We start from the raw sequence: 25,164 nt of genomic DNA, 5'->3' as shown, positions 1-25,164 counted from the left end.
GCACAAAAAAAAACATTTGTGTTTGTCTACATCATTGGATAATGTTAATATTTTGCTTATACATCTAAAGCCCACTTTTCAATTTTTTAACATCTTTAATATTTTCTCAATATCCTCAACATTTGGAAATGCATCACATCAGAAAAGTGAAGTACAAGCTGCAGTGGTGACTTTAACAATTTTAATTCATTTACCATAGCTTACTTCGTGTCCTTAGAAAGGCCAAAATTCCTCAGTCACAACATATCAACCCTCAAATTACTCTCTTAGTTTTCCCAACAACGGGGTTCACAGAAACAAGCCTATTTTAAAGGTTGTGTTCTCACAAATTCAACGGTTTTACATGATGCCGATACACGGTTAAAATGAAGTGCTATATGGACCAGGCTAATCTCCTCTTCTTACAGCTCATTACAACTATGTTTGTCCAAAACAATGGCCCAAAATAATGAAAAAAGATTGCTTTGAGGCCGAGCCGATTGGAAGGTAATAAAAAGTGAAAAAGGACAAAGTGAAAAAGGCAATGCACAAAATGACACACACTCCCCCCTCTCACAAATACAGACTGAAAATAGCATCCTTATCATCCCTGTTTCATTTAGATTTGATTACTGTCGGATTATAATGCAATCACAACACTGTTTGAGAGGTAGCTATGGGAACTGAGTATCTTGCCACAGATCTTAATTTAGGTTTGAACACTCCAGATCACTTAGATACAAGAGACGAGGCGGATGGACGGAAGAGAACAGGGCAGGGGTGCGTGAGGAGGTGAGAGGTATACTTTGAATGAGATGTGGGGGGGTAGGTTGGAGGGGGCGCAGGATATGGAGACAGGCATTTTCTTGTCCTTCTGTTGCATTTCATATGTGATTCAATTTGTCTTTCAGGATGAAAATCAATTTCTGATGACAATCCTATAGGCTGCACTGAAAGGCAGAGAGTTCCTGAGTCCTGGGAAAGTTGCTGTTGGAGACGAAGGCTAATCTCTGCAGAATGAATCATTCACACTCTTATTTGGACATCTGTGTTAACATCCCCCCCTCCAATTTCTCCCTCCTCATAAACTCTTTCTGACTGGTGATGGTTTCATTAGAAGTTTTTGCAGGTGGTTGAAAGTTTGATGAGGCAGGAGTATGATGAATCAAACTGATCTCATGCAGCAAATGCAGCAAAAGTAATTTGAAAAGAATACAACACTTGTAAACTTATTTAACGCTGCTTATACATTTGCTGTCATAAAATCTGATATTTAAGTTGTTTAACTATGTAAAGTGTCAGATGCCAAATTTACGAATGCATTCATTTTCATAGTGGCCCGTAACCATGGCGATGTAGAACTTGACCGTGGTAAAAGACATTGCACACAGGGTGCACAAAAAAACAATGACTTGAAAGCACAGAATGTCAGATCAATGGAAAGTTAATTAATGAAGTGAGCTGAACTGCCAGATGCTCTTGATTCCTATGAAGCACATGTTCTTACTGCTCCTAGATCTGCTGCCAAGCACAAAGAAAGGCTCCTTTCATGCTTTTCTATGGATTGCAGCTCATTTAATCTTATATTTTGAATAATTTCTAAATTAATTAACAAGTAAAACCCAACTGCATTAAATTCCCTTTATTAAAATCTTAAGATTTCACAGCTGAACAAAAAGGAATGTGTTTTCCAGAAACGGGAACAGAAATGAGGAGACATTGATGTATGCACCATGTGTGAAACGTGTCACAAGGTTTTAAGAATCCTTAAATGTCAAAGAATCCTAAAATGCTATTTGAAATTCTAAGAATAGTCATTTATCTAATTTAAGGAATATTGAATGTATTATTTAAGATTATTGCATAACAAGACCCATGTTAAAATATTTTATTACTGTTTCATTCTTGATTAAACAGACTTTCTACTGTAGCCTGTTAACTGTCTCCCGTTCCGTATACGGGACACCTAAGTTTGCGTCATTATTGTGCATGTAATTTCTAATCGAATCATGACAAACTATATATCATTGGAAATGTCTATGACTCTAGAATACAGATTTCTTTGGTATTTCTTTTAATAATTTATGTTAGGAGAGTAATTTATTCTTTTTTTTATAAAGAATGTGCTTAGATTTATTGTTATCCTTTTGCGACCCGCATATTTTAATGTATTTTAATCAAAGAAAAACATAAACTTTTTTTTATTTATTTTTTACAATAAACCTAACAACATACCTTTAATTATTTCTTTTTGTGTTTGTGTGATGTGTTTTGTTGCAATAATCAGCTCCTTTTCTTTTCTCAAAAGAGACCAACCATAAGTCTGTATTCCAAAGAATTTGTGAGTTACCAGTCTTTTAGTTCCAACTTGCGTTTTCATGTGTAGGTTCAAAAAGGGCTCCGACAGTTAGCTGACCAATAGGCATTGCACTGTAAAAGATTACGTAAAACCAATCAAGCCAGTTCAGTTGGTGGAGTTCTTGCAAGTAGAGTTATGTAAAGTAGAGTAGCTATGGCATATACAGTATGGGGGTTTGTCTGTGCTTTCACCTCTCATATTTGTGGAATGTAATTTCAACCTTCGACACATTGTATTCTTTTACCAATTTCAGCTGCCTTAAATTGTTTTATTTTTCGACTTAAATTTAAAGTTAAATAAAATTAGCTTCATGAACTCACTTTTTTTGAGACAGTTTAATATAAATAAGCTCAGTTGACTCATAATGCTGATGTTTTTTCACAGCGTGTAGAAGGTTGAAATTACATTCCACAAATGTGACATGCGAAAGCACAGACAAACCCATATATTTGCTACAAAGCTACCCTACTTGATTTTGAAAGAACTCCTCCAACTGAACTGGCTTGATTGGTTGCTGGGTTAATAGATGTGAGGTATCCATTGGATTCATGATTTTTATTGCGTATTGTACAAGGAAATGACCCTCATGGCTGAAATCCTTCATGTGGTCTTCCATCCAGAAAAGGCTTAGGCCTCATAATAGTTCTTTTAAAGGGCATGTAATTAACCAGGACTAATACCATTGTCATACTGTTAAGGCTCAAAAGTTTGCACAGCAAGGAAGTTGGGTTTTAAAATAGACTGCTCAGTGAACATGGGCTCTGATTACAATTATGCGCTACACTTTGCTGATTTGAAATCAATGAGGCCAAATTTCACAGGGGCCCTGTCAAATGGTAGCAACGAGCATCCCAGATCCATTCCCCAATCAAAAGTTTTTGCTCTGTATAATTTCACGCAATCAGATTTCTCCACAGTCATCCAGTGCAATCAGGTAATCAGAGGGGCCCATTAACAAGACAAATGGGGTTTAAAAAGTGGGTGCACTCTGTTTGCAGGAACTTCCTGTGGAGAAGGCCCCCCTGCCTCTGCCATCTTTGATACACTGCAGAATGGCTGCGTACTTGCTGCATTTTGGATTTGGGATGGGAACTCACGTTTTCGTGAGATTTTAAACAACTTAACGTGGTATTGTTTAATGAAAGGATATATTGAAAACTTAACTTTGAATAATATCTAGATGTAAAACAGAAACTGGGTTCTGTGTCTATGGCTGAATAGCAGATAAAGGTAATTCCTTTCTAGTTATGAAATGCAACGATCACACATTAAGGCTATTGAGCACATGCTATATCTATAGGATTTTTGCCTAAGAAAAGGTGTCTTTCATTTGCCCTTCTTAAGCTATGATTTTTTGGCCCAAACTTCGGTTTCTCTCAGTGGACACAAACTGTCATTACCACAAAATTAAATGCCTACGGAAATAATGAGCCGTGACAATGTGAACATAACAAAGACAACAACAAAAAATGAAAGGGAATGGGCTCTAATTTTGGCCCCTAGAGAAATGTGGAGCGATTCTAATTAAGCTCATTCTGAAATGAAGCGCTAGGGTCACGCCACTTTCTCATCTTGGTCCCTTTACTGGCTGCTTTTGTTTCAGGCGTACAGTTTATGACAATGTCCAACCTCAGAGAGTGGAAGTTGTGATCATAAGGACCCTGTGGCCAACCTCAAATGCAGTAGATATTAGAGCAAATGCAGTCTAAACTGCTAGACAGCAGTCAAACATGAATTGCGCATGTCATCCCTCATGTGAATCGGTGAGGAGCAGTGCTGATTCTACACAAGGTGATTTTAGGTACTTAATTAGACTATACAGAGACAGCTCAATCTAAGAGCTGTCAAGCTATAAACCTGGACGAATATTGCTCAGTTTATGCATCATATTTGCAGATAGATCAATCTTGACTGCTAATATCTGATCCACTGACTCTTATCTACACTTTACCAGACCTCAGATTGTTGAGCTATCTTTCATTTTACTCAGTGTGTGTGAGACGGTAATTGCCCACAGATAAGAGTTCTACCTCCTTCCTGAGAATTCGGAAAACAATCTTCTTGGACATAGATTCTATCCGGGGTCATTTGGCTGACCAGGGGTGCCTAAAGCTTTTAGATGCTTGGCTTCAGATGAGTCCACTCATCTCTGGCCTGCCTCTCCCAGCCAGTTGCCCCAATCTTTCAATCAACCTCCCCATTTATTGGCGCAAGGCACCACTGCCCAGCATCCAGCAGAGTGGCTACCTTTCTAACTGAGAGGAACAACCCCACAACATTTATGAATTTCGCACACATGTTGGGAAATAAGCTGTGTATTATATAAAACATGTAATCATGCTCATCAACAGCTGAACTGTTTCTCCAAATGATGCCTAAAACCTTTGTTTTTCTAGAAGAGTAACAAGGTTATCAGTGCTATGCATGTTTTCAACTGGAAATTATGTAATGTGAAGATGCAACATACATATGTATTGTTGTTATATAAAGTAAACTAAAGTGCTCATCATAAAATAATTTCATACACAATGGAGTTGAAATAATATCACCAACCTGCCAACATACAGCATCAGCATGGTTGATACCTTACTATTCATTTTGACATCTCACAATTTATAATGAATCTAGTTTTAGTCAAAAAAGAATTAACAAACATCAACGTATTTACATATTCAAAGTGAGGGAATTAAGGTTTCCATGGAAACAGTAGTTAGGCAAAAACATAGGGTAAGAATTGTCACTCATTTGTCACCACCAGTCTTGTTGTTTTGATATTAGATTGATATCTAATTTGCATTTTTTATTTCTCTCCAGATGACACCCTCCCTGGTTAATGAGCAATTAATTGATGACAAGTTCAAATTAATATAAAATATGGAAATACCAAGGCTTGACAAAGAACAAACAAAATATTTTCTGCTTCTTCTCTTCAAAGAATGTAAAACTTAAAACTCAGCTTCAGATCTCAGATACAGTAAAGGGGTGATTTTACTTTAATATTGGGTATAATGACATAAAGAGTCACTTTTGTAGTAAGACTGAAACATAGCATATGAACAGTTTCTATCATTTAAAGGAAGCATTTATTGAGCTTTTAGAACACGTAATTATTAAAATACATAATCACATAGCAAAATATGTGGACCAAAATTGTAACAATTACGTTTCTAACTTGTGCCATGATTTTAAACTTTTTAAAAGCCTTTCAGTCATACTTTCCTTTATCCTTTTTCTCCTAATTTCCATGAGTTCCTTTTCCTGAGTGCAATTGGATAATGGATGTAAATAGGCCTTATATATCTAATATGACATGGGACTGAAAATAGAGAGTAAGTGCCTTTTTATAAAAGCTTATGTTGAGCAAGAGCTTTTGATTACAGGAAATTGAGATCTTATCTCTTCTGTTTGCCTGGAAAATGCTTGCATACTGTAATCTGGATTATTTAAAAAGCCTTTTAGACAAAATGGATTATTCTTTATGTGTATAAGAAGTACATTAATTATATGCATTCAGACGCTCATGTTTTGCCTTGATTATATTTCGGCATGTTCACAGTCTGTGTCACAATTTTTTTCCGGTCAGGAGGATGTGATTTAAACAAAAATCACACCAACGTTCTGACCTTTCAAGTATAGCTAGCCAAGTTCACAAACTAATGATAGAAAGGATTTCTATGGAAAATGCATGTTTATGAGCAATACGTCATGTAAAGGGATAAATTGAAATATGGCCAAAAATTCTTTGTATATGGTATATTCTGTACGTATATAGGCCACATCATTATTAAAATTATGATTGGTCTGTTTAATTACATTCTACTGCTAATTTGTCAATAGCTTTTTATACACACTCTTAACATCATGTATTGAAGAGCTCATAGTTCAGGCCTCTCTGACGGCCCCAACTTCCATCGGTTTAATGTCGCATTTCCCCCTCTCTGAATAGATTGACTGTGGCCAATAGGCAGACAAAAAGTGTTGTGGTGCATTTGGAGTTGAAAATCAGACTTGCATCTTTTCAAATCCTCTTATAATTCAGTGACCTTTTCATTTTGGTCTGTTTTTGTGAGCAGCCATCTCTTGGGATTATCTCAAAAGAGATTTCTTGCATATGTACTGTATATGCATGTTGGGAGGGAGGCAGCATAGGAGCATTATATTAGGCTGTTATCATTCTAATGGCATTGGGGGAAGTGCTGTAGTACAAAACAAGATCGAAGTGAATTAACATCCCCTTGGAGATCTGAGGACAACAACAGTACTAACATCATTTTGTTCTTTTCATGTGTTTTCATTCAGAGGGACTGAAAAATGTTCTATGATTGTACATGGTAATGAAACACGAGACAGTGGATAATCTCATAAATATGTGTTGCAGTTCATGCTCAATTCTCAGGCTTATAGAAAGAGTGAGAGAGAGAGCAGCAGCAGAGAGGCTGTTAGAGAGATAGAGTGTCTTTGTTTCAGGCTTGGCTGACAGGAAGTGGTGGCAGAGGGACAGTCAGAGACACTCATCCCCGGCAATAAGGAATGCTGGAAGACCCAGTATCCCATTTTGATCAGACCTCGCTGATAGATTGGCTGTAGAAAGGCAAATAGGGATAAGACTGACCCCCGATGACAGCAGGCCAATTTTGATATCCTTTTAACTCTTATTGCGGCATGTCTGCTTTGAGTTGACGTTTTTGAGCAGCATGGGAAGATGGCCTTTAACCTATACACAGACTCAGAAAAATAAGAAGTTACCTTTCTGAGATAGAACAGGATGGGTTCCCTTTCACAAAACCACTAAAGAACACTCACATACTAAATGTTTTACATGACATCACTGCTTCAGGGGGTAGAGTAGAGCAGATCACCTCTCAGAGGCCGGTTTTGCTGTTGGTTTAACAAGATAAAGCTTTCATTAAGATTGGAGCACAGAGCAGAGGCAACTGTCTTGTTGCCGTGGTTGAAGAGTGAGTTTTCTTGTTTGTCTGTGGATGTGATTAATGCTCCTGCTGTCCACTTTCAGCAGGACCTTTGAGAGAAAAAACAGAGTAGGACAGAGAGAAAGAGTCTGCTCAATAACAAGAGAATTTATGTTATGTCAATTTCCTTTCCTGTTTTAGAAAAAAGTGAGGTTTTGAAATGAAGTGACACCAGTCTAGCTTTCTCTTGAAAAAATGCATAGTTGTCTACCATAAATAAAACACACACACACAAAAGGACAGCGGTAGTTCATCGTAAAATGATTAATTCCAAAACACTGAACCATGTGCAAAGTGTTACATCAATGCAGCATCCAGTTCCATATTGAATGTAACCCTAAACTGAAAGGCCCCAAGCAGTCCTCCATGTTTATAATGCATTAGTGGAACAAACTCTTCACTGTACTCTATTTACAAATCCCAGCAGGTCATGGATTAGTTGCAGATGTGGCTATGAAACTACCCTGACCGAGTTCATACCAAAGTAATAAACGCTTTGTTGGTGTAAGGTCTTTTTTCAACTCTTTTTGTTTGAACTAATTTTGAAGGAGTGAAGAGAACGACAAAATACTGCTTACTGTTTGGAACACGAGGGTTGGTCCAACATTTATATTCCTAACATTAGATCCTACATGTAAAACAAAGGCTATTAACCATTTATACATACTAGGCTAAAAGCTTTAACCAACGTTTATTTATCTTGAGTAGCTTCAGTAATTTGTCATCGAACACTGCAATCATTGCTTTTCACTTTGGTTCACACCAAACACACTCGCAGTCTCTCTTCATTTAACTGATTTGGATGAGCACTCAAGACCCCTTAGACTGAGAAACCTGAACTGATTTTCTCAACCAACACCATGTAGTGAGGAAGGCAGTTCAACAAACAAATGTACTGCTCTTGTCACAGAGTCAGAGCCGTGCAAACACATCTTCATTTACAATGATAAGAACCACTGCCCTGTTTACAAATGTAAAAGGAACAGAAGCAGAATACCAAAACCGCAGCGAAAGTCTGACGTCTTGTTACATAAATGACACCCGCATCACTGCTGTGTGTTCTATTTTCACTCTGTTCACTCTTAAACATGATCAGAGAGACAAGTGGCCTGCCATTGGCAGGTTAATGGACAATGAAGACTGTGTCTGGGGTGCGGGGAGACCTTCTCCAGCACCCATCAGCCGGTCCATTGTTGATCTCTCGGATCATACCAGCCCTCACTCAGTGTGAGCGGAGAGAACAGTAAATGCATTTAACTTGCGAAAGAACACTGGACATGTCAGTCAAGCACCTCCGCTACAACCACTTTTCAGACAAATAATTAAACTACGATAGGAAACTATGAAGAGGCTAATGGGCAGAACCGAAAATGACTGTCAGGGAAAGAGTAAAACGTAGAGCTTTTCATAAGTAATTACACTGATCATTCATTAAAAGGCTGTTAGGCTTACCTGTCCTTTAATGATATAAAGTGAGCAACAAGACATTCTGTGATTAGCTGTGATGGTTTCAGTATTTGTCAAATTGATTTCGTTTGTCCACAATTCTGTTCCACGTTTGTGTATTGACTGAGATTTTTTATATGGAATTTCCTTAACGCATATAAACACAATCAATTCAAAGTTTAACCGATGCAGATATTCATCATTATACTGTATATTATCTCACATCTACTTTGCTTTCGGTGATCCCATCACAAGATCTCTGTTTACACCTGGCAGACGGATCAAGAGATATCAAGAGGAGATATTTTGAACACCAGATTAGCATTTGCACTGCAAATGCAATATGGTTACGTGTGTTTTCAATTACCCACTGATCGGATGAAACGGTCGATAACAACAGGTTTTTGTGTAATGTTTAGAATTATTTGATTAGGAACAGATTTCTCACATCAACAAAGTTGCTTTTTTCTGAAGATACTGCTATGGTATTAAATTCAACTCAGTTTTATTCATACAGGGCTTTTCACAATGTGCATTATTCCAAAGCAGCTTTAAAGGAGAAAATAAGAAAAACACAAAAACGGTAAAACACAGTACAGGGCATGGTGTTTCTAGATCAAGTGAGATCATTCTAATTAACCAATGTTGACGGAATTGACAAAACCTTTAAACTAATCTAATGTAGCAGTCTCCAGGTGAGCAAGCCAACACGTCCCTGTGGCAAGGAAATCAAATTTCAATGATAAATAAATTGAGGAAAAAAAACACAGGAGAAACCAGCTTTGGTATTTTTGAGACAGCTTCTGAGTACTCTAACACAGCAATATAGGAAGGCCAAGACTCAACTATGCCTGAGAGGGAGGTTTGGCTGGAAATGCTCTGCGACCTAATCCCACCCTGACCCAAAGTCTACCTCCTCTACCAAACTCAAACCTGCATTCCAATCTTTAATGCACTACTTAGCCAGTGCACAACATTATAAGTATACTGGACCCCGACCAACGCTGATGAGAATGTAAGTCATGTCCTGCCGGACCTCTGCCTGAGGCAGAGGTTTATACTAATGTGTGATTTACAATGAGCTCACTGTCCCATTTAAGATAGTAGACAAGCATGATCCCCGGGCAGCACTTTGGGGAAATGTCAGCCCCTGCTGTTAAAAACAAAGTCACATTTGAGCATGGCCGGTCGAAAACCCCTTGTTGTTTGTATCCAAATCCTGAAGTGCAGACAGTGATTTTAACAGTGTGTCTATCGGTTGTTTGGGACAGGTGGTTAAATATGATGATAAGAATGCTATGAGTAGCATAGTGCTATAAAGAGATCTTTAAAGTGAAATGGCTACGCTTCAGCTAATATATATCTGTATCTTGTTATGCAGCCACAAAATTACCTGCCACTGAAATGGAAATGGTCTTATGTTCCACCTCAACAAAGGGTAAGGTCACCGTATAGCCTTGTTTTTAGAAATCTGTAAGAGATTTTTTGGTGTACTACAGATTGCCAGCAACGCACTCCTCCAGCCATAATGCATCATGTTTTTTGAGCATCTTATTTTTTTGTAGGTGATTTATCTTTAAAGATTTGGCCATTTTCCTCTGCTACAAATTCCTATTGTCAGAGAGAGAAGAAATGCTGGGAAATAAAATGCTTCGGCATAAATAAGGCTCCAAATGTATATCCCCTGCTTCGAAGGAGCAGCACACTGCTTAGTGAGATCAGGAAGGCCATTCGGCTCTTATTATTAAACATCTTCTCCCGCTTTTTTGTGTTCTCTGTTTGGAATATTAAGGACCCAACCGCCCGGTCAGATTTCATAAAGGTTTTCTGAAGCTGTTCTGAGTGTATGCAGCGTTGAGCAAGAAAGGAGCTTTGATTTGAGACACCTGTCTGAGGGTTGGACGCTCATAGCTCCAAGCTGTTCCGACTTGGTTGCCATTCAAATTCCTCTGAATTTGGTTTTTGATGCCTCCATCCCACCCTAATTGTTCCATCAACAAAGATCAGTTATATTATCTTACCGGTCATGGGAGTTTGCTCTTATAGAATACTGGGGGTGGTCGACAGAGTAAACCTGACACCTAAAATCATTGTTTTGCAGGGTAACTCACACCTCTATATTGAAAAGGCAATAAGGAAAGAAGATGTTGAAGGCCTCTCATCTTTCTTCAACTGAGTGGACTTGAAGATGACCGCAGGGCCTTGAGATCTGAGTACATTGACAACAAAGATGTGACTCATTTTGACTAATAATGCAGTTGTCCACGCTGAGAATGATCACCTGAATAGTAAAGACCGCTCTTGGTCAAAGCCAGAAGCCAATTCAAACCCATTTTTTTGAGCCAAGTGGATTTTGAAAGATTTTTTACAACAAGACTGTTGTAAGTGAGAAGTGCTTGTTTGAAACACTATGACTGAAATTATAAATGTTAAAATGTGCTCAGTCCAGGCAAGAGCTTCAATTATTTGCTTTAAACGGAAAACTGAAAGTTTTTGATCATGCCTTTTCATGTTTTCTGGTATTTTGTTTTATAAATATTTGGGTACCAAGGACATGGAGAATCTGAATTAAACTGTAAGGCTCTGTGCAATTCTGTTTTACATATTTGACTTCCTTGCCATAGGTCAAGACTTTGAAAAGAGAGAAACTAAAACAGGTTCATTTAACTTGGCAACAGGTTAAATCAAGCTATTCAAAAACAGTCCACTTCACGTTGGTTTGCAGGGCCAGCCAGCAGTGTCGTGGAATGTGTTTGAGAGGCCAGCTTTGATGTCTAGAGACTGCGCCCTCTATGTGCCCTAACATTTGTGCTTCTAACTTCTTCACACTGAAGCTTCTGTGATAGCTGTCGCATAAAAGGGAAAGTGATAAATACAAAGAGAACGGAATAGAGAGAGAGAGTGAGAGTGAGAAGGAAAGTAAAAGGACTGTACAGCATTGTAATTAGTTGCACCTGTTTCCTTCAACGTGGCTCCGGTTTCGCTGTACAAACGTATGTAGATTAGGCATCAAAGTGCCTCTCTTCAATGCCCCTTTTGTTGGCAGTTGTCAGGGAAGCAGCCTCCAGAAATGTGTGACCCGAGCAAAGCTCTGGAACTCGAGCACAGAGAACCCGCAGCCATGTGTCCTCACCACAGCAGGAGAGAAAGCCTCTGCTGGGTCATCAGCAGATTTCATTCAGTTCTCTAATGATATGTGGATACATGGCTGCTTTGTTTTGGACTCAAGTGACTGAAATGTGAATAACTGAAATTGTCAGACAAGGCATGGTATGGTGAACATTACTAGTATCCTGGTAATTAAATTTTGTATATGGTAGCTGCTGGATTTAGTACAGTTGTACAATTGATAAAGTAACAGATGCAGAGCATGGAACAGGGTACAGTACAAGCCAAATTTTTCATTTGCAAATGCAATTGTACAATTGTGAGAGGGCTGACAACACGACACACAAGGGCTGATTTCAATTTTTTTAATGATTTAGAAATTCTTTGAAAATGTTGCGCTGGATTTGATGGGAAGTAATTTTGATAAACATTCAAAATTTGAGCAAAATATGTAATAAAAGTACTTTTTCAGTGCTGTCAAACAATCACGATTATTCGCATTCAAAAGTTTGTGTTTACATAATATATGTCTGTGAACTGTGCATATTGATTATATTATTCAAATGGGTTTATTGGATCAACCCCTTGAGAAGCGTCATATGGTTTTCAAGGGGGTTTGTTTTTATAAATACGTATACACGTACATGTACACATTTTAGGCAATATTTACCAGTAAAATAAATAACATATAAATATTTATTCATTTTTATGTTTTATATTTTTCTAAACTATATGTCTGTGTATGTTTTTTAAAAATACAAAATTAATATGCACAGTACACATATATTATGTAAACACAAACTTTTATTCTGGATGCAATTAATCGTGATTAATCATTTGATATTGATTTAGTAGTATAGATTTTGAAATTATTTTGTAATACACATACAAGAATATTTTGTTCATTTTGACACATGGTGTGAAAAACAATGACCAGACATACTATTGTTAAAATGTTGGGTAGGCTACACTCTTAAAAATAAAGGTGCTTGAAAGGTTCTTCACAGTGATGCGATAGAAGAACCCTCCAGTCAAAACCATCTCTTTCTTATCTTTTCTGAAGAACCATTTTTCCCCATGAAGAACCTTTTGTGAAAAAGAAAGATTCTTCGGAAGTTAAAGGTTCTTTTACTACTATTTACACAAAGAAGGTTATTTTATGGCATTATGAGGCTCCTTTATTTTTAAGAGTGTAGAATAGGTAAAGTTTCAGTAATAGTACACATTATTGCTTCATAATTTAGGCCTAGTTCATTAATGTTTTAAAGAATTTAGGGATTTGATGTACTGGTAGTGAATTTACAATTTTTCTTTGGTACTACATGGGTACATTTTCCCTACAAATCCTTAAAAATCTAATCAAACACAATATTATATTGAGAAATTTAAGTTTACATACTTTTTTTTTGTACATTATAAAACAATGTTTTAGTCACAAAGAAAGACCCGCTAGAATAACTAATCTACCCTGCAGCTGACACAGGTGATGTTTGACTTTGGAAATATTGCAGGATTATTAAGGTAACATTGACACCTAGTGGCTAACATAAGTAAGTACTATTACATTCTTATGCCATTATCGATTTTACTTAGAGGTGGTTGTATACTTTTATCTTATAAAAGACACTTTTATTCAGATCTTACTTTAATATACATAGACAACACCAGTGTACATGCTAACAATCTTGTACCACGTCTAAGGAATTTAAATCTAAAGGATGATTGTGAACGTCCAGAACTCATTGATTGGGAGAAACAAACTTTGATGGATAAAAGTTTTATTTCAAGTATGGCTTTTCAAACAAACTCCACACTGCAATCAAATGCACTCACACTTTTACAATTTGTGTTACATGCTCAGTACAAGTAAATCAACCTGTCTTTTCGCTAATCACAAACGCTAAGAACTAAATTCGGTAATTGCTTTTTGGTGAAATCTTTTGCTCACTTTCAACGAACCAAAGTAATAACAGTCATGGCAGCACTTCTTCTGTTTGTTTTTCAAGCAGGGGTTTTGAAGTTCTGTTGTCTTGTGAAGGTTATCACCTAATATATTGTAGTGTGAAGAAACAATTTGCAAGAGCATGCAAACATTTCCAGGATGCTAGAATATATTTGCTCTCAGTCAGCATGAGGTTTTTGCTGAACTGAATAGTAGGGGAATAGTCAAAGCACCTAAATAAAGCACTGCAAAAAACTCAGCTCAGAGCTACTGAAACAAATTTGCATGAAGGTCATTTACCTCTAACAGGGACAGACTGGGGGAATACTGTGTGTCCAGCAGTAATCGTAATGGCCCACAGCGCGTCAGTGAGTTGTTTCTCATATCGCCCTGTTCTGTAAATAGTCACTGAGGACACACATACAATGGTGTATGATCCAGTTTTGAAGATTTATGTTTCCCCTACATAGTTTACCTTTTGACAAGCGTTTACATAAATGAGTTTGGTTTTTCTCAGTGCTACATAAAAGGAGAGAAAACATTTAAACAAAAGAAATAAAACAATAAAAGCAAATAGTGACTGGGACTGCAAGTCTTTATTATTCAGCTTTTAGTTTTTCCTAAAAGAAATATTTGTTTTAAGTAGAGTTTAATTTTGGTATTGATTGGAGCAGTCAATACAAAGTCATTTAATACAGGATGAAATATTTCAGGTCAAAGTGCAAAGTTTAAAAATACTGTATTAATCTCGGTGGAGAGCAGCCATCTTGAAGCATACATGAAGAGGAAATACTGATAGGTTTAGGGTTTGGGTTAGAGGTTATAATATGCACGCACGCTAAAATTAGGTTTAGGGTTTGAGAACAGGTTAATAGTACAAATTCCCTTATAATATGCACACACACAAAAATTGGCATATCATGCACGCGAAACGGGTGTACCGTATACATGCAGAATTTAGCTTTAGCACACCAATGTTACTTTAGTTTACTAAAATCAAATATTGGCCTAAAAATTATAGGGGAAAAAAATGAACTAAATTGAAAAGTTGGAAATGAGGCCATTAAATGTTGCCTCTAACAGTTTTAAGCACTAACATTATGATAATAAACAAAACTGAAACTTATTCATTTTATACCGTATAGCAACACAAAAACAAAACAATTAACCAAAAAAATGACATAAGCACAAAGCAATGACAGTAAAATGACAAAAGCATATAACAAACAAAAACGAAAAAAAAATACATATAAATAACACGCTGTTGCAATATCATGTTATAAGTAATTGATGAGAATGGGTAAGGTTAAAGCTCTGCAGGCATGAGTCAACAATTCCTGAAAATGTACACATCCCATTCAAAAAGCAGTCACCACCTGTACTTAACTAAGCAAATAGGTAAGAGTCTTCCATTGGATTGGAGGTTTAGGTTCAGCAACGTTATGTGTCCAAAGAATGAGGTAAGCTGACTACCTGAATATACTGAACGACCAGTTTATTCCATACATTTTTTCTCCCCTTATGTCACAGGCATATTCCAAGATGACAATACCAGGATTCGTCGGGCTCAAATTGTGAAAGAGTGAGACATGATTTTCACAAATGGATTGGCCACCACAGAGTCCACACTTTAACCCCATTGAGAATCTTTGGGGTGTGCTAGAGAAGACTTTGCACAGTAAAAGTGCTTTGCGACTCTACCATCATCAATACAAGATATTGGCAAAAGAATAATAAAACTCTGGACGGAAAAAATTGACATTCTGGACATTGCAGAAGCTTACTGATACGATGCCACAGCAAATGTGTGCCGGTATCAAAGCTAAAGGCAGTCCAACAAATATTATATATAAGAGTGTGTGACATTTTTTTGGATAGGCAAGTGTATTCAGTCCATTTGATTAAAGCTGCATGGCATGCACATAAAACCAATTATATATATAATATTTGCATACGTATATATATATATATATATATATATATATATATATATACTGTATATGTAGTTTTTGTTAATATGGCTTAAATAAAAACAAATCAACTGCAGTTTGATTGATATTAATTGGAATGCACATGATTTTGAAAAGTATTGAAAACGGAGTAATCTGATTTTTTGAAAGAAACTCTTCATAGGCCTATATATATATACATATATACACATACAAAACTAGTTTTATAAGATAAGTTCACCTTCAAAATGAAAATTCTGTCATCATTAACTATCATTTCAAACCTGTATGACTTTCTTTCTTCCGCAGAACAAAAAAGAAGATACTTTGAAGAATATTGTTAACAGCCACCCATTTACTAGCATTGGTTACAAGAGAAGTGAATGGGGGGCTGTGCTGTTCTGAACATTTTTCAAAATATCTTCTTTTGTGTTTGCAGAAGCAAGAAAGTCATACAGGTTTGAAATGACAAGAGGACGTCAAAATAGAAATTAAAACTTTCCATTGCTATATGGTTTGATAGGACGTGACAATATTTGACCGATATATAACCATTTAAGACTATGGAATGTGAGGGTTCAAAAAATTTAAAACACTGAGAAAATCGCCTTTAATGTTGTCCAAATGAGGCCCTTGCAAAGTTTTTATATACGTATGGTAGGAAATTTACAAATTATCTTCATTAAACATGATCTTTACTTAATATCCTAATGATTTTTGGCATTCAAGAAATCGATAATTTTGACCCAACCAATGTTTTTTTGGCTTTTGCCAAAAATATTCCCTTGCTACTTAAGACTGGTTTTGTGATCCAGGGTACAGTATAGACACAAACACGATAAGTAGTTACACTCATAACAAGTAGTTTTGCAGGCACAAACTGACCACACAGTTGTCCAGAAGATCACGTGCAGCAGCACAATGACAGCAATGGCAACAACAATGAAGAGTCACTGAAAAAGAGGAAGCAGTGAGGCAAATAATTTACTCCATTATCTACTCTGCAAAACTCATCAGTAAGCTTGAACAATAGACATGATTGAATTGGCTGATTGCATCTCTCTTTGACTGCTTTGTCCTTTTCCTCCCTGCATCCAACATGAATGAGAAAAAGGTTGACAAATAATGTGTGTAGACTTTTCAATGTCAAAAATCCATAATATCTAATTCAAAGTCAAAGGTCAACCAGCATCAAATGGAGGTAGACTAAATGTTCATTCTGTTCCATGTTCCATCCCTCTATGTTTTTAGAAGTAATTCAGATGGTATGACCAAACACTTAATTATAGAAGTCACATTACACATAATGATGCTTATATGGAAATGTATTTATGTGGTTTATTTTAATTTCCTTCCCAGCAAGTCATCTGATTTTTCCAGTACCTGGAAAGTAGTAAAGTCAAACCACGTCCTATATTTTTAGCTTTTCCTTATTATCTTTCCACATCACATTAACAAAAGAAGATAGGACAGCAAAGAGTTCTGGGTTCTTTTGACTACCATTGTATTTTTTCCTACTCTGGTAGTCAATGGGATCCAAGAACTGTTTGGATACAAGCATTCGTCCAAATAATCGTTGTTCAACCAAACAAAGACATTTATACAGGTTCGTAACAACCAGAATGAATAATTCATGATCTAATTTTCAGTTTTGGGTGAACTATCCCTTTAGATCACTATTTTTCCATCAGATAATGTGTTTGCATAGCAGGCTCAATAAACCCATTTTCGCCAAGTGCTCAAAGGTCCTGACTTCTAACCTGGAGGGCAAGATGTCAGTATCCCTCCTCTTGCTCTGTTTGTTTCATGGAGCAGCAACTTCAACTGTGACCAGTTTTACTCCACACCAGATCTGTCCAGAAAAAGATTTGTCTAAAATCCGGAAGGTTACGGTTGTCAAACCCAGCAAGCCTTTATGAATGAATGAGGTCATTATTGTGATTTAGACATTATTTCAACAGAGACATACAGTATTAGTCTAATTGGCTCTAATCTTTACTTCAGACCAAAGTTGCAGCCCTGTATGCCTTAATCTTATACTTTAAATCTAAAAAGAGCACACTCATTTAAACCTGTTATTAAAGCCAACCATGTTGCTTGCTCCTTGCTGTAATTTGGCAGTTACGTCAGGCTCCTCGTGGATGGGTCCTTTATGCCTATTGTGAAAATCGCTCATTTTGGTAAAAGCTTCATGAAGACATCATGACAGAAGTCTTCTCAGAAATGTTAAAGTAATTCTCTGAAAAGAAGGCCACATCACCAGGCCATCACTTGCACACAGGGACTTGAAATGTACATTGTCATTTATGCAAGGGAAAAGAGAGAGGGTGACAAATTGCCGATAGAGCTTTATTTATAGCTGCCACCAAAGCAGCTCTAATAGGGCAATCTGTATTCTTGATGGTAGTGCCTCTTTCGTTTGTTCCTTTTCGACTCAGTACAGGTGCATTAATGCGGCTTGTTGAACAGTTCCAGCTGAGCTGTTCTGAAGAGCAAGAACTGGAATCGGTAAGCACAATACTCCCTCTTGTGGACAGAGAGAGAATTAAATAAATGGCCAATTGACCTTGGAAGATAGTTGACCAGACAATAAAAGAATGAGCCTTTTAACCATAATTATTAAACAACATTATAATCTCAGTCTTCTCAAATGCCGTCTACGTGGTTTAGTAGGTTATACTTGGATGAGGAAGAGAGAGAGAGAGAAATAAATAAAAACAAAACAAATGCCACATGCTTTCCACATACATCAAGTTGCAACAAAAGGTGATTCACAGCGAAGCTACTGAAGAACCATTTTTGGTTCCCGAAATAACCAATAATTTATTTCATAAATTTATTTCATTTCTTTTTTGAAACAAAAAGGTTCTTTGGAAGTTTTGTAGAGAACTATTTATTGAAAGGTTCTTCTCTTCATACAAGGTTCTTCCATGGCATTGTCTAAAAAAGTTTTCTAAGAGCGGGGAGACAAAAGTGAGGGGCATTAAAACTGATGCAAAATTTCGTTGACTAAACTTTATTTAGTTATAAGTAGTTTTATAAACTTAAAATTAAATATTTTAATACATTTTGTTTATAAGATATGAGGGACACAAGACTTTCTTAATTCGTATTTTTGTCTTGGTCTCCAGTACAAATGTCTAAAAATTCTTCAAGCTGCAAGGAAAATAATATGACATTTTCAGTGAATATTTGCTTAGAATCTGCCAACAGGGTAAGAACAATAATCTTGAATTAAGGTTTACCTTTTCTTTGTCACTAAATTCAAGATTATTTTTATTGCCAGATTTTTTTGCTGGTTTGGAGTACAAATTTTATGAAATTTCATATTTTTGTTCTAAAAACAAGACCTATTTTCATGGTCAATCAAGAAAATGCATCTGGATTCAAGAATTTTTTGACATTTGTACTGTAAAACAAGACAAACATACTAAGTAAGAAAGTAATTTTTTTGCAGTGAAATCACTCTTCTTATGACATAGAACTGAAGTGCACCCAATTAACCTTCCTCATACAAATCAATACATGGTACAGATTCCTCTCATTTGAGCACTAATTATCAGCCTTCATAATGAAACAATGCTTTGAGATTCTTGCAAAAATATGATACTTAAAATTCTTTTTTTTTTGCGAAACGTGTATGGCGTCTGCCTCTTTGCATGATGGAGGCTGGTGTTCTGTAGTACTGTCATCCAGACCACATAATAAAATATTTTTTCCTGATTCCTGATTATCTCTGGTCAACAGTAAAAGCTTTACTCAGACTATGTTTTAACAGTAAAACTGACCAATTAATCAAGATGGAGCAATTGCATTCAGGGTTAGGGGTTTGGACAATTTACGATAGTATAGTACAATTCAATACATTTTTAAAGGTGAAATGCTGTTCTACTTTTGTAAAAAAATAGGTTTATGAGTAAGGGTATTAAAAATACATGGGTGAAATGCTGTTCTACTTTTGTTAAAAAATAGGTTTATGAGTAAGGGTATTAAAAATACATGGGTCAAAATCTTTTTTCTTTAACAACATGAGAGTTCAGTTAATACTGACTAAACAGTTACACTTCTGATTTAATATGACTTTTATAACACCTAGTCCTATTAAGCGACAAAAAAATACAATACTGAAATCAGCACTAAATTAATCCTTTTGCACCGATAATCTGTGAAACAACATCCCAGCATCCACAAAATTGCAACAATGCAAATTGCACCAAACACTCAGAAAAGATGGATGAAGATAACACTGAACGCTTTAACACCTTCACTCCACTGCCTGTTAACGTGACAGACAGGAAGATTATATTCCAGGACGAGTGTGGCAGTATCCTCCTAAAGAAACAGAACTTTACTATTCACAGCTTCCATCAGCCTCATGTCATTGCATCTGCTGTACCATACAAACTGAGCTCAGAAAAGCAAATCTAGCAAAAGTACAACTTCTTATTACATTTGGCGAAGACCGTTTCATTAAACTATTCTGTCTACAGCTTTATCCAGCCATTTAAGGTTGACTGTATTAGGCCTATCTGTGATTACAAGGAATTTATGCTTGTGTCAAGAATCCTGAAAAAGCATGGTCTCACAGACAGCGAAGTTTATTTGAAATACTGTGGAAAAAAGGAAAAAAAAAACAAGTACAAAATCAAGCTGGCTGTTTAAAAAACTAAAACGGACAACTAAAAATACAGACAGTATCCAAATCCATGGTGTGGTAAACAGATTCATGAAGGCACGGTAGAGTGTACTGATGTTACCCAAAAGACATTTAAAGACAAAGCTAGATGTTAATGAGGCTCGATGTCTTCTGATACTATAGGTTAACTATGACAGTAAGCAACAGGCTCAGTCAATTCACAGGAGGTCTAATTATGAATGCTAAGAGCAGTAGTGAGACCAAGGCCGTTTCTTAATTCCAAAAACCCAAAGGACGAACTTGTGTTAACGTGGAGACCGGTCTTGCGAGGCAGCCTGGGAAGAATGAACTTGGATGGATGCGCCACAGTGACTTCTGGGATTTCAAGCGGGTTACGCATAATGCATAATGAGGAACGGCCAGAGTTACCTTGATCATGAATCTTTGCTACGGGATAATACTGTACTATAGATCGTTTACACACATAAATCTGCTGTATAAACTGGGAAATTTAAGTATATTTCAAGCTCTTGTCCTTGATTTACTCATTTCTGTTCATTGCTCTGCATTAATCTGGTATTTCTGAGTCTGGCAGATGCAACAAAAATAAAGGAAAAATGATTACTAAACAGACATATTTTCTAAATTGTAATTCTAAGTGTAAACGATCAAATTCTACATCTCACCATTTGGTTGAATTACATAAAATATATATGTAAATACAATTTATACAGATATGAACTACATTTGACCACATTTTGTCCTTTGCTACAATACTTTTACTAAAATGAAAAACAAACACTGCTCATGGCATTCTATTAAAAATGAATATACATAATGAAGAAAGTGTTGAAAATTCACAATGCCATGGTTAGTAGTAAAATAAAGAGGTGCTTCTAATATACCAAATGTCTGGTACGAAGAGCTGTACCCTGTTCAAGATGTAACTTTCATAACAGTGTCTGATGGCCTTACAGTTCAGACTCATTATCTTCTGGAAGGCATGATAAAAATGTTAAACGGCTCTTTTTTTTAATTTTGCTTTCAAGTTGTTCACAGAAGATTCTACTTTGTTACATGATAGTCCTTAAAAGGATACTGAACTCAAATGGGCCTGATAGCCACTCAGCACTCCACAAGAGTAGCTTAAATTTAAGCACACTGCGAGCCCAGATGTCTAACACCCTCTGGCTTTCCTAGGACGTACATTTGTGTCCATATACTAGACGTTATCTTCTCTGCTGAGTGCATGACAGAAAAGTACATAACCAGGCCAAATGGTACAGTTATAACACGGTTTCAGTCACTCTAATGTCTTTTGATCTTAGTTTCCTTTTGGATAGATCTTCTCATAAAAGAAGTTCTGAGCCAGTAGGTAGAGTTCTCCATCCTTTTCCCTGACGCTGTGAGCACGTACAAACTGAAACTGTTCCAGCGCAAACTCGAAGAACTCGTTCTCCATCTTCCATATATTGGACTGCTGTAACTTTGAGATGGACTCTTTAGTGGGGGGTTTCTTCTCACTAGTTTTCCTTAGGTGAGACTTCTTACCTGGAAAGGAAGTCAAGAACATATGCAGTTGTTTTCAATGATATACTGCTTGAGCATTTTACTGCTAAAATCACAGAAAATTATTTTTTATTAAATTATTAAAAAAATTAATTCAATTCAATTTGAATTTTTGTTTACATTTTATACTAATTTCACTGGTCACTGTTGTTTACTAATTGTGTCTAACTGCACACAGTTATTTTGTTATATAAATAAATAAGTTAACCTAACTTGCAACTTTCTAACTTTTAAACCTTTACACAAGTGTTTTGTAACAATTTCTTGTAATTAACTAGAAACTTTAGGTTGGATTAAAAAACTTGGGTAAAAAAGTTCAATCAACAGACTAAAATACGCCATCATACATTTGCAACATCCACAAATTGTCCGGCTACTGTTATAGGACATCTATGTAAATATTAGTTTCATCCGAATATTGGGAAAGCATCTCCTCATCACTGACCCTCAACACTGGAGCACCACAGGGCTGTACACCTGTACACCCTGTACACTCATGACAGCGTGGCAACACACAGCTCCAATTCCATCATTAAGTTTGCTGACGACACGATGGTAGTTGCTCTGATCACAGATGCCGACGAAACAGCATACAGAGAAGAGGTGCGTACTCTGACATGTTGGTGTGAAGAACACAATCTCTCCCTCAACGTCAGCAAAACCAAAGAGCTGGTGGTGGACTTCAGAAGAAAAGCCAGAGAACACATCCCTATCTCAATCAACGGAGCACCAGTTGAGAGATTCAAAAGGTTTAAGTTCCCGGATGTCCACAACTCAGAGGACCTCACATGGTCAACCCACACTGAGGCTGTTGTGAAGAAGGCTCATCAGCGTCTTTTCTTCCTGAGACCTGAGGCATGAATCACCACATCCTCGCACGGTTTTACACCAGCACTATTGAGAGCATGCTAACTGGCTGCATAACTGCCTGGTATGGCAATAGCACCTCTCTCAACTGCAAAGCCCTGCAGAGAGTGGTATGAACTGCCAAGCAAATCGTCTGGACTGAGCTTCCCTCCCTACAAGACCTCTAAAACAGACGATGTGTGAAAAAAGCAAGGAGCATCATCAGAGACTCCAGCCACCCTAGTCACAACCTACTCTCACTGCTTCCATCAGGGAAGCCGTACCGCAGCCTAAGAATACGAACCAGCAGACTGTGTGACAGCTTCTTTCCACAAGCTGTCAGATTCTTGAACTCTTGAATAACATAAGCACCGCACTTTACCCTATTACACATTGATAACCCATCTCATATAATATTTTAATTTAACATACCCCAACTGCCAGCCAGACTCTGTTAATCTGCCACCTCACGTATGTGAAAACACATTATATTGCTACTATGTAGTTACATGTACAGAGAATTGCTAACTATGTCACTTGTTTTACGTACAGAACATGTCTTATTGTCTTAACTGTGTTTTTGAACAGATATGTTTATTGTATTTATTGTCCTGAAACTGAAGGACTGCATTTTTGGCTGGAATTGCACACAAGCTTTTCACCTACTATTGCACTCATGCATGGTAGAGTGACAATAAAAGTGATTTGATTTTGATTTGATTATAACCCAAAATACATGAATGTGACCAAAAATCTGTAATGTGATCCGAACCATGAAATTTGTGATCCGGCACCACAAATTATCGGCAATAAATGTATGTATTGCTTAAGCATGAAAATATCTCTATGATCAATTAAATAAAAAATACAGCTATATACTATATATATATATATCTTCATTGTTAAAGTTGTGGAAACCTTAAAAAAAAAAGGGAAACCTTAAACATCTATTTTAGATGCTTACATTATTTCTCCATTAATGCAGTTTTGAATGACCATGGGTTTACTTTAATTTCTCAGGTTGTCTAATCCACAGTAATCTATATTTTGTCCAAAAATTCATGCACTTTTTGTTATTATTGGTGTGTAAGCATGTATCACTTAAAGTCCACTTGTGGTCCACCTTAAAAAAAAATATATTTAAATAAAATCAGTGAAAACTACTGCCTTATATAGCTTGACTGTAACTTTACTGCTCTCACTTAATCTTTGGTGTTTAAAGTCAGGTCTGTGGGCGTGGCTTGTTGGTTTCGACGAATTCCTTGCTGTTTCGAGTTTTACAAAACTCTTACCCTAACCTAACCATCTAAACTACCCGTGATTCTTAAACTTGCCAAAAAAAATGGTTGCGTGACGATGTCAGACTTGATACACCAAGGATTAAGTGAGACGGCAATAACTATATACCTCCGCTTCATTAAGTATTGCATTGGCAGATATGGGAGTATGTAAATTAGCCACAGCTACACTCAGTCACACTCTGCAGTTCCAAATGCTGCAAAAAACAAAAACTGAAACGTACATGAGGTAAACAACACAAACTTTTAGTAAATCAACAGTTATGTAGGGATAATGCGATGATGTATTGGAGTTCTGCCCCCCAGCACGCTCAGGATGCCGTCTGTTTTCGGAAATAATCATAGACCTGTATCTGTCTTTTATAAATATGATCAAACTAAAGACTCTTCGAAGATACAAAGTATGGAAATACGACTCTGTGGGTACTCAAGATTATTATGAGGTTGGCAGAAACTGCGCATGTAATATCCGCCTTAAAGGCCAACTGAAATGCCTTGGTATGAACAACATTATTTGATGTGTTGACGTAATTACAACCATAAAATGCAGAGAGCACGAGGCATATCTAGTGGCCCTTTCCCTTTTAAGATAACAAATACATTTTCGTTTAAGGCCCAGTCAACCTGGCAAAGCTGCATTTAACAGCGTGACTGCCACAGTGGTATAAATGTCTATTGAAAAGAATATGAAGATTAGTGATACCAGTGATGTGTCATTTGAAGCTTGTTATTTACATTGGTAAGGGACACTACCGTAACTTTGGTGTGCGGGTCGGTTCACAAGCCCCGCCCATCACCTTCTTTATGGCATACTGCTATATACGGCATTTTACTCGTAGCCTGAAGGTGAAGTTAGCCAAAATCTAACAATAAGATGAAACAATCTAGTTCAACGCAATTCTCCAAACCATCACCATGGCAGAGCAAGCAAAAAACAAAGAGAAAAAGAGAGAGTGATCAGACACGAGCCTGAACACTTGGTGGCACGAGCTGAAAGAGGCAATGGGTTGCCACAGATGGAGACTTAACGTTACCCTTTCAGCTTCTGGATTTGAAAGTATT

The 25,164-nt window shown here is 36.8% G+C and overlaps 1 protein-coding gene across 1 annotated transcript in view; it reads right to left on the bottom strand.

Annotated features, from left to right (window-relative positions):
* Window positions 1–20,330: 20,330 nt before the first annotated feature.
* hs2st1b (heparan sulfate 2-O-sulfotransferase 1b) overlaps window positions 20,331–25,164 on the bottom strand; it is a 36,089-nt gene continuing 31,255 nt past the window's right edge. The window contains exon 7 of the mRNA XM_056751226.1: window positions 20,331–21,940. Coding sequence (XP_056607204.1) covers window positions 21,714–21,940 — 227 coding nt within the window. The 3' untranslated portion in view covers window positions 20,331–21,713. The remainder of the gene's footprint in view (window positions 21,941–25,164) is intronic.

The sequence above is a fragment of the Triplophysa dalaica genome, chromosome 6, assembly GCF_015846415.1.
Source record: "Triplophysa dalaica isolate WHDGS20190420 chromosome 6, ASM1584641v1, whole genome shotgun sequence".
Lineage (NCBI taxonomy): Eukaryota > Metazoa > Chordata > Actinopteri > Cypriniformes > Nemacheilidae > Triplophysa > Triplophysa dalaica.
The sequence above is the reverse complement of the archived record's forward strand: the minus strand, read 5'-3'. Positions and strand labels throughout refer to the sequence as shown.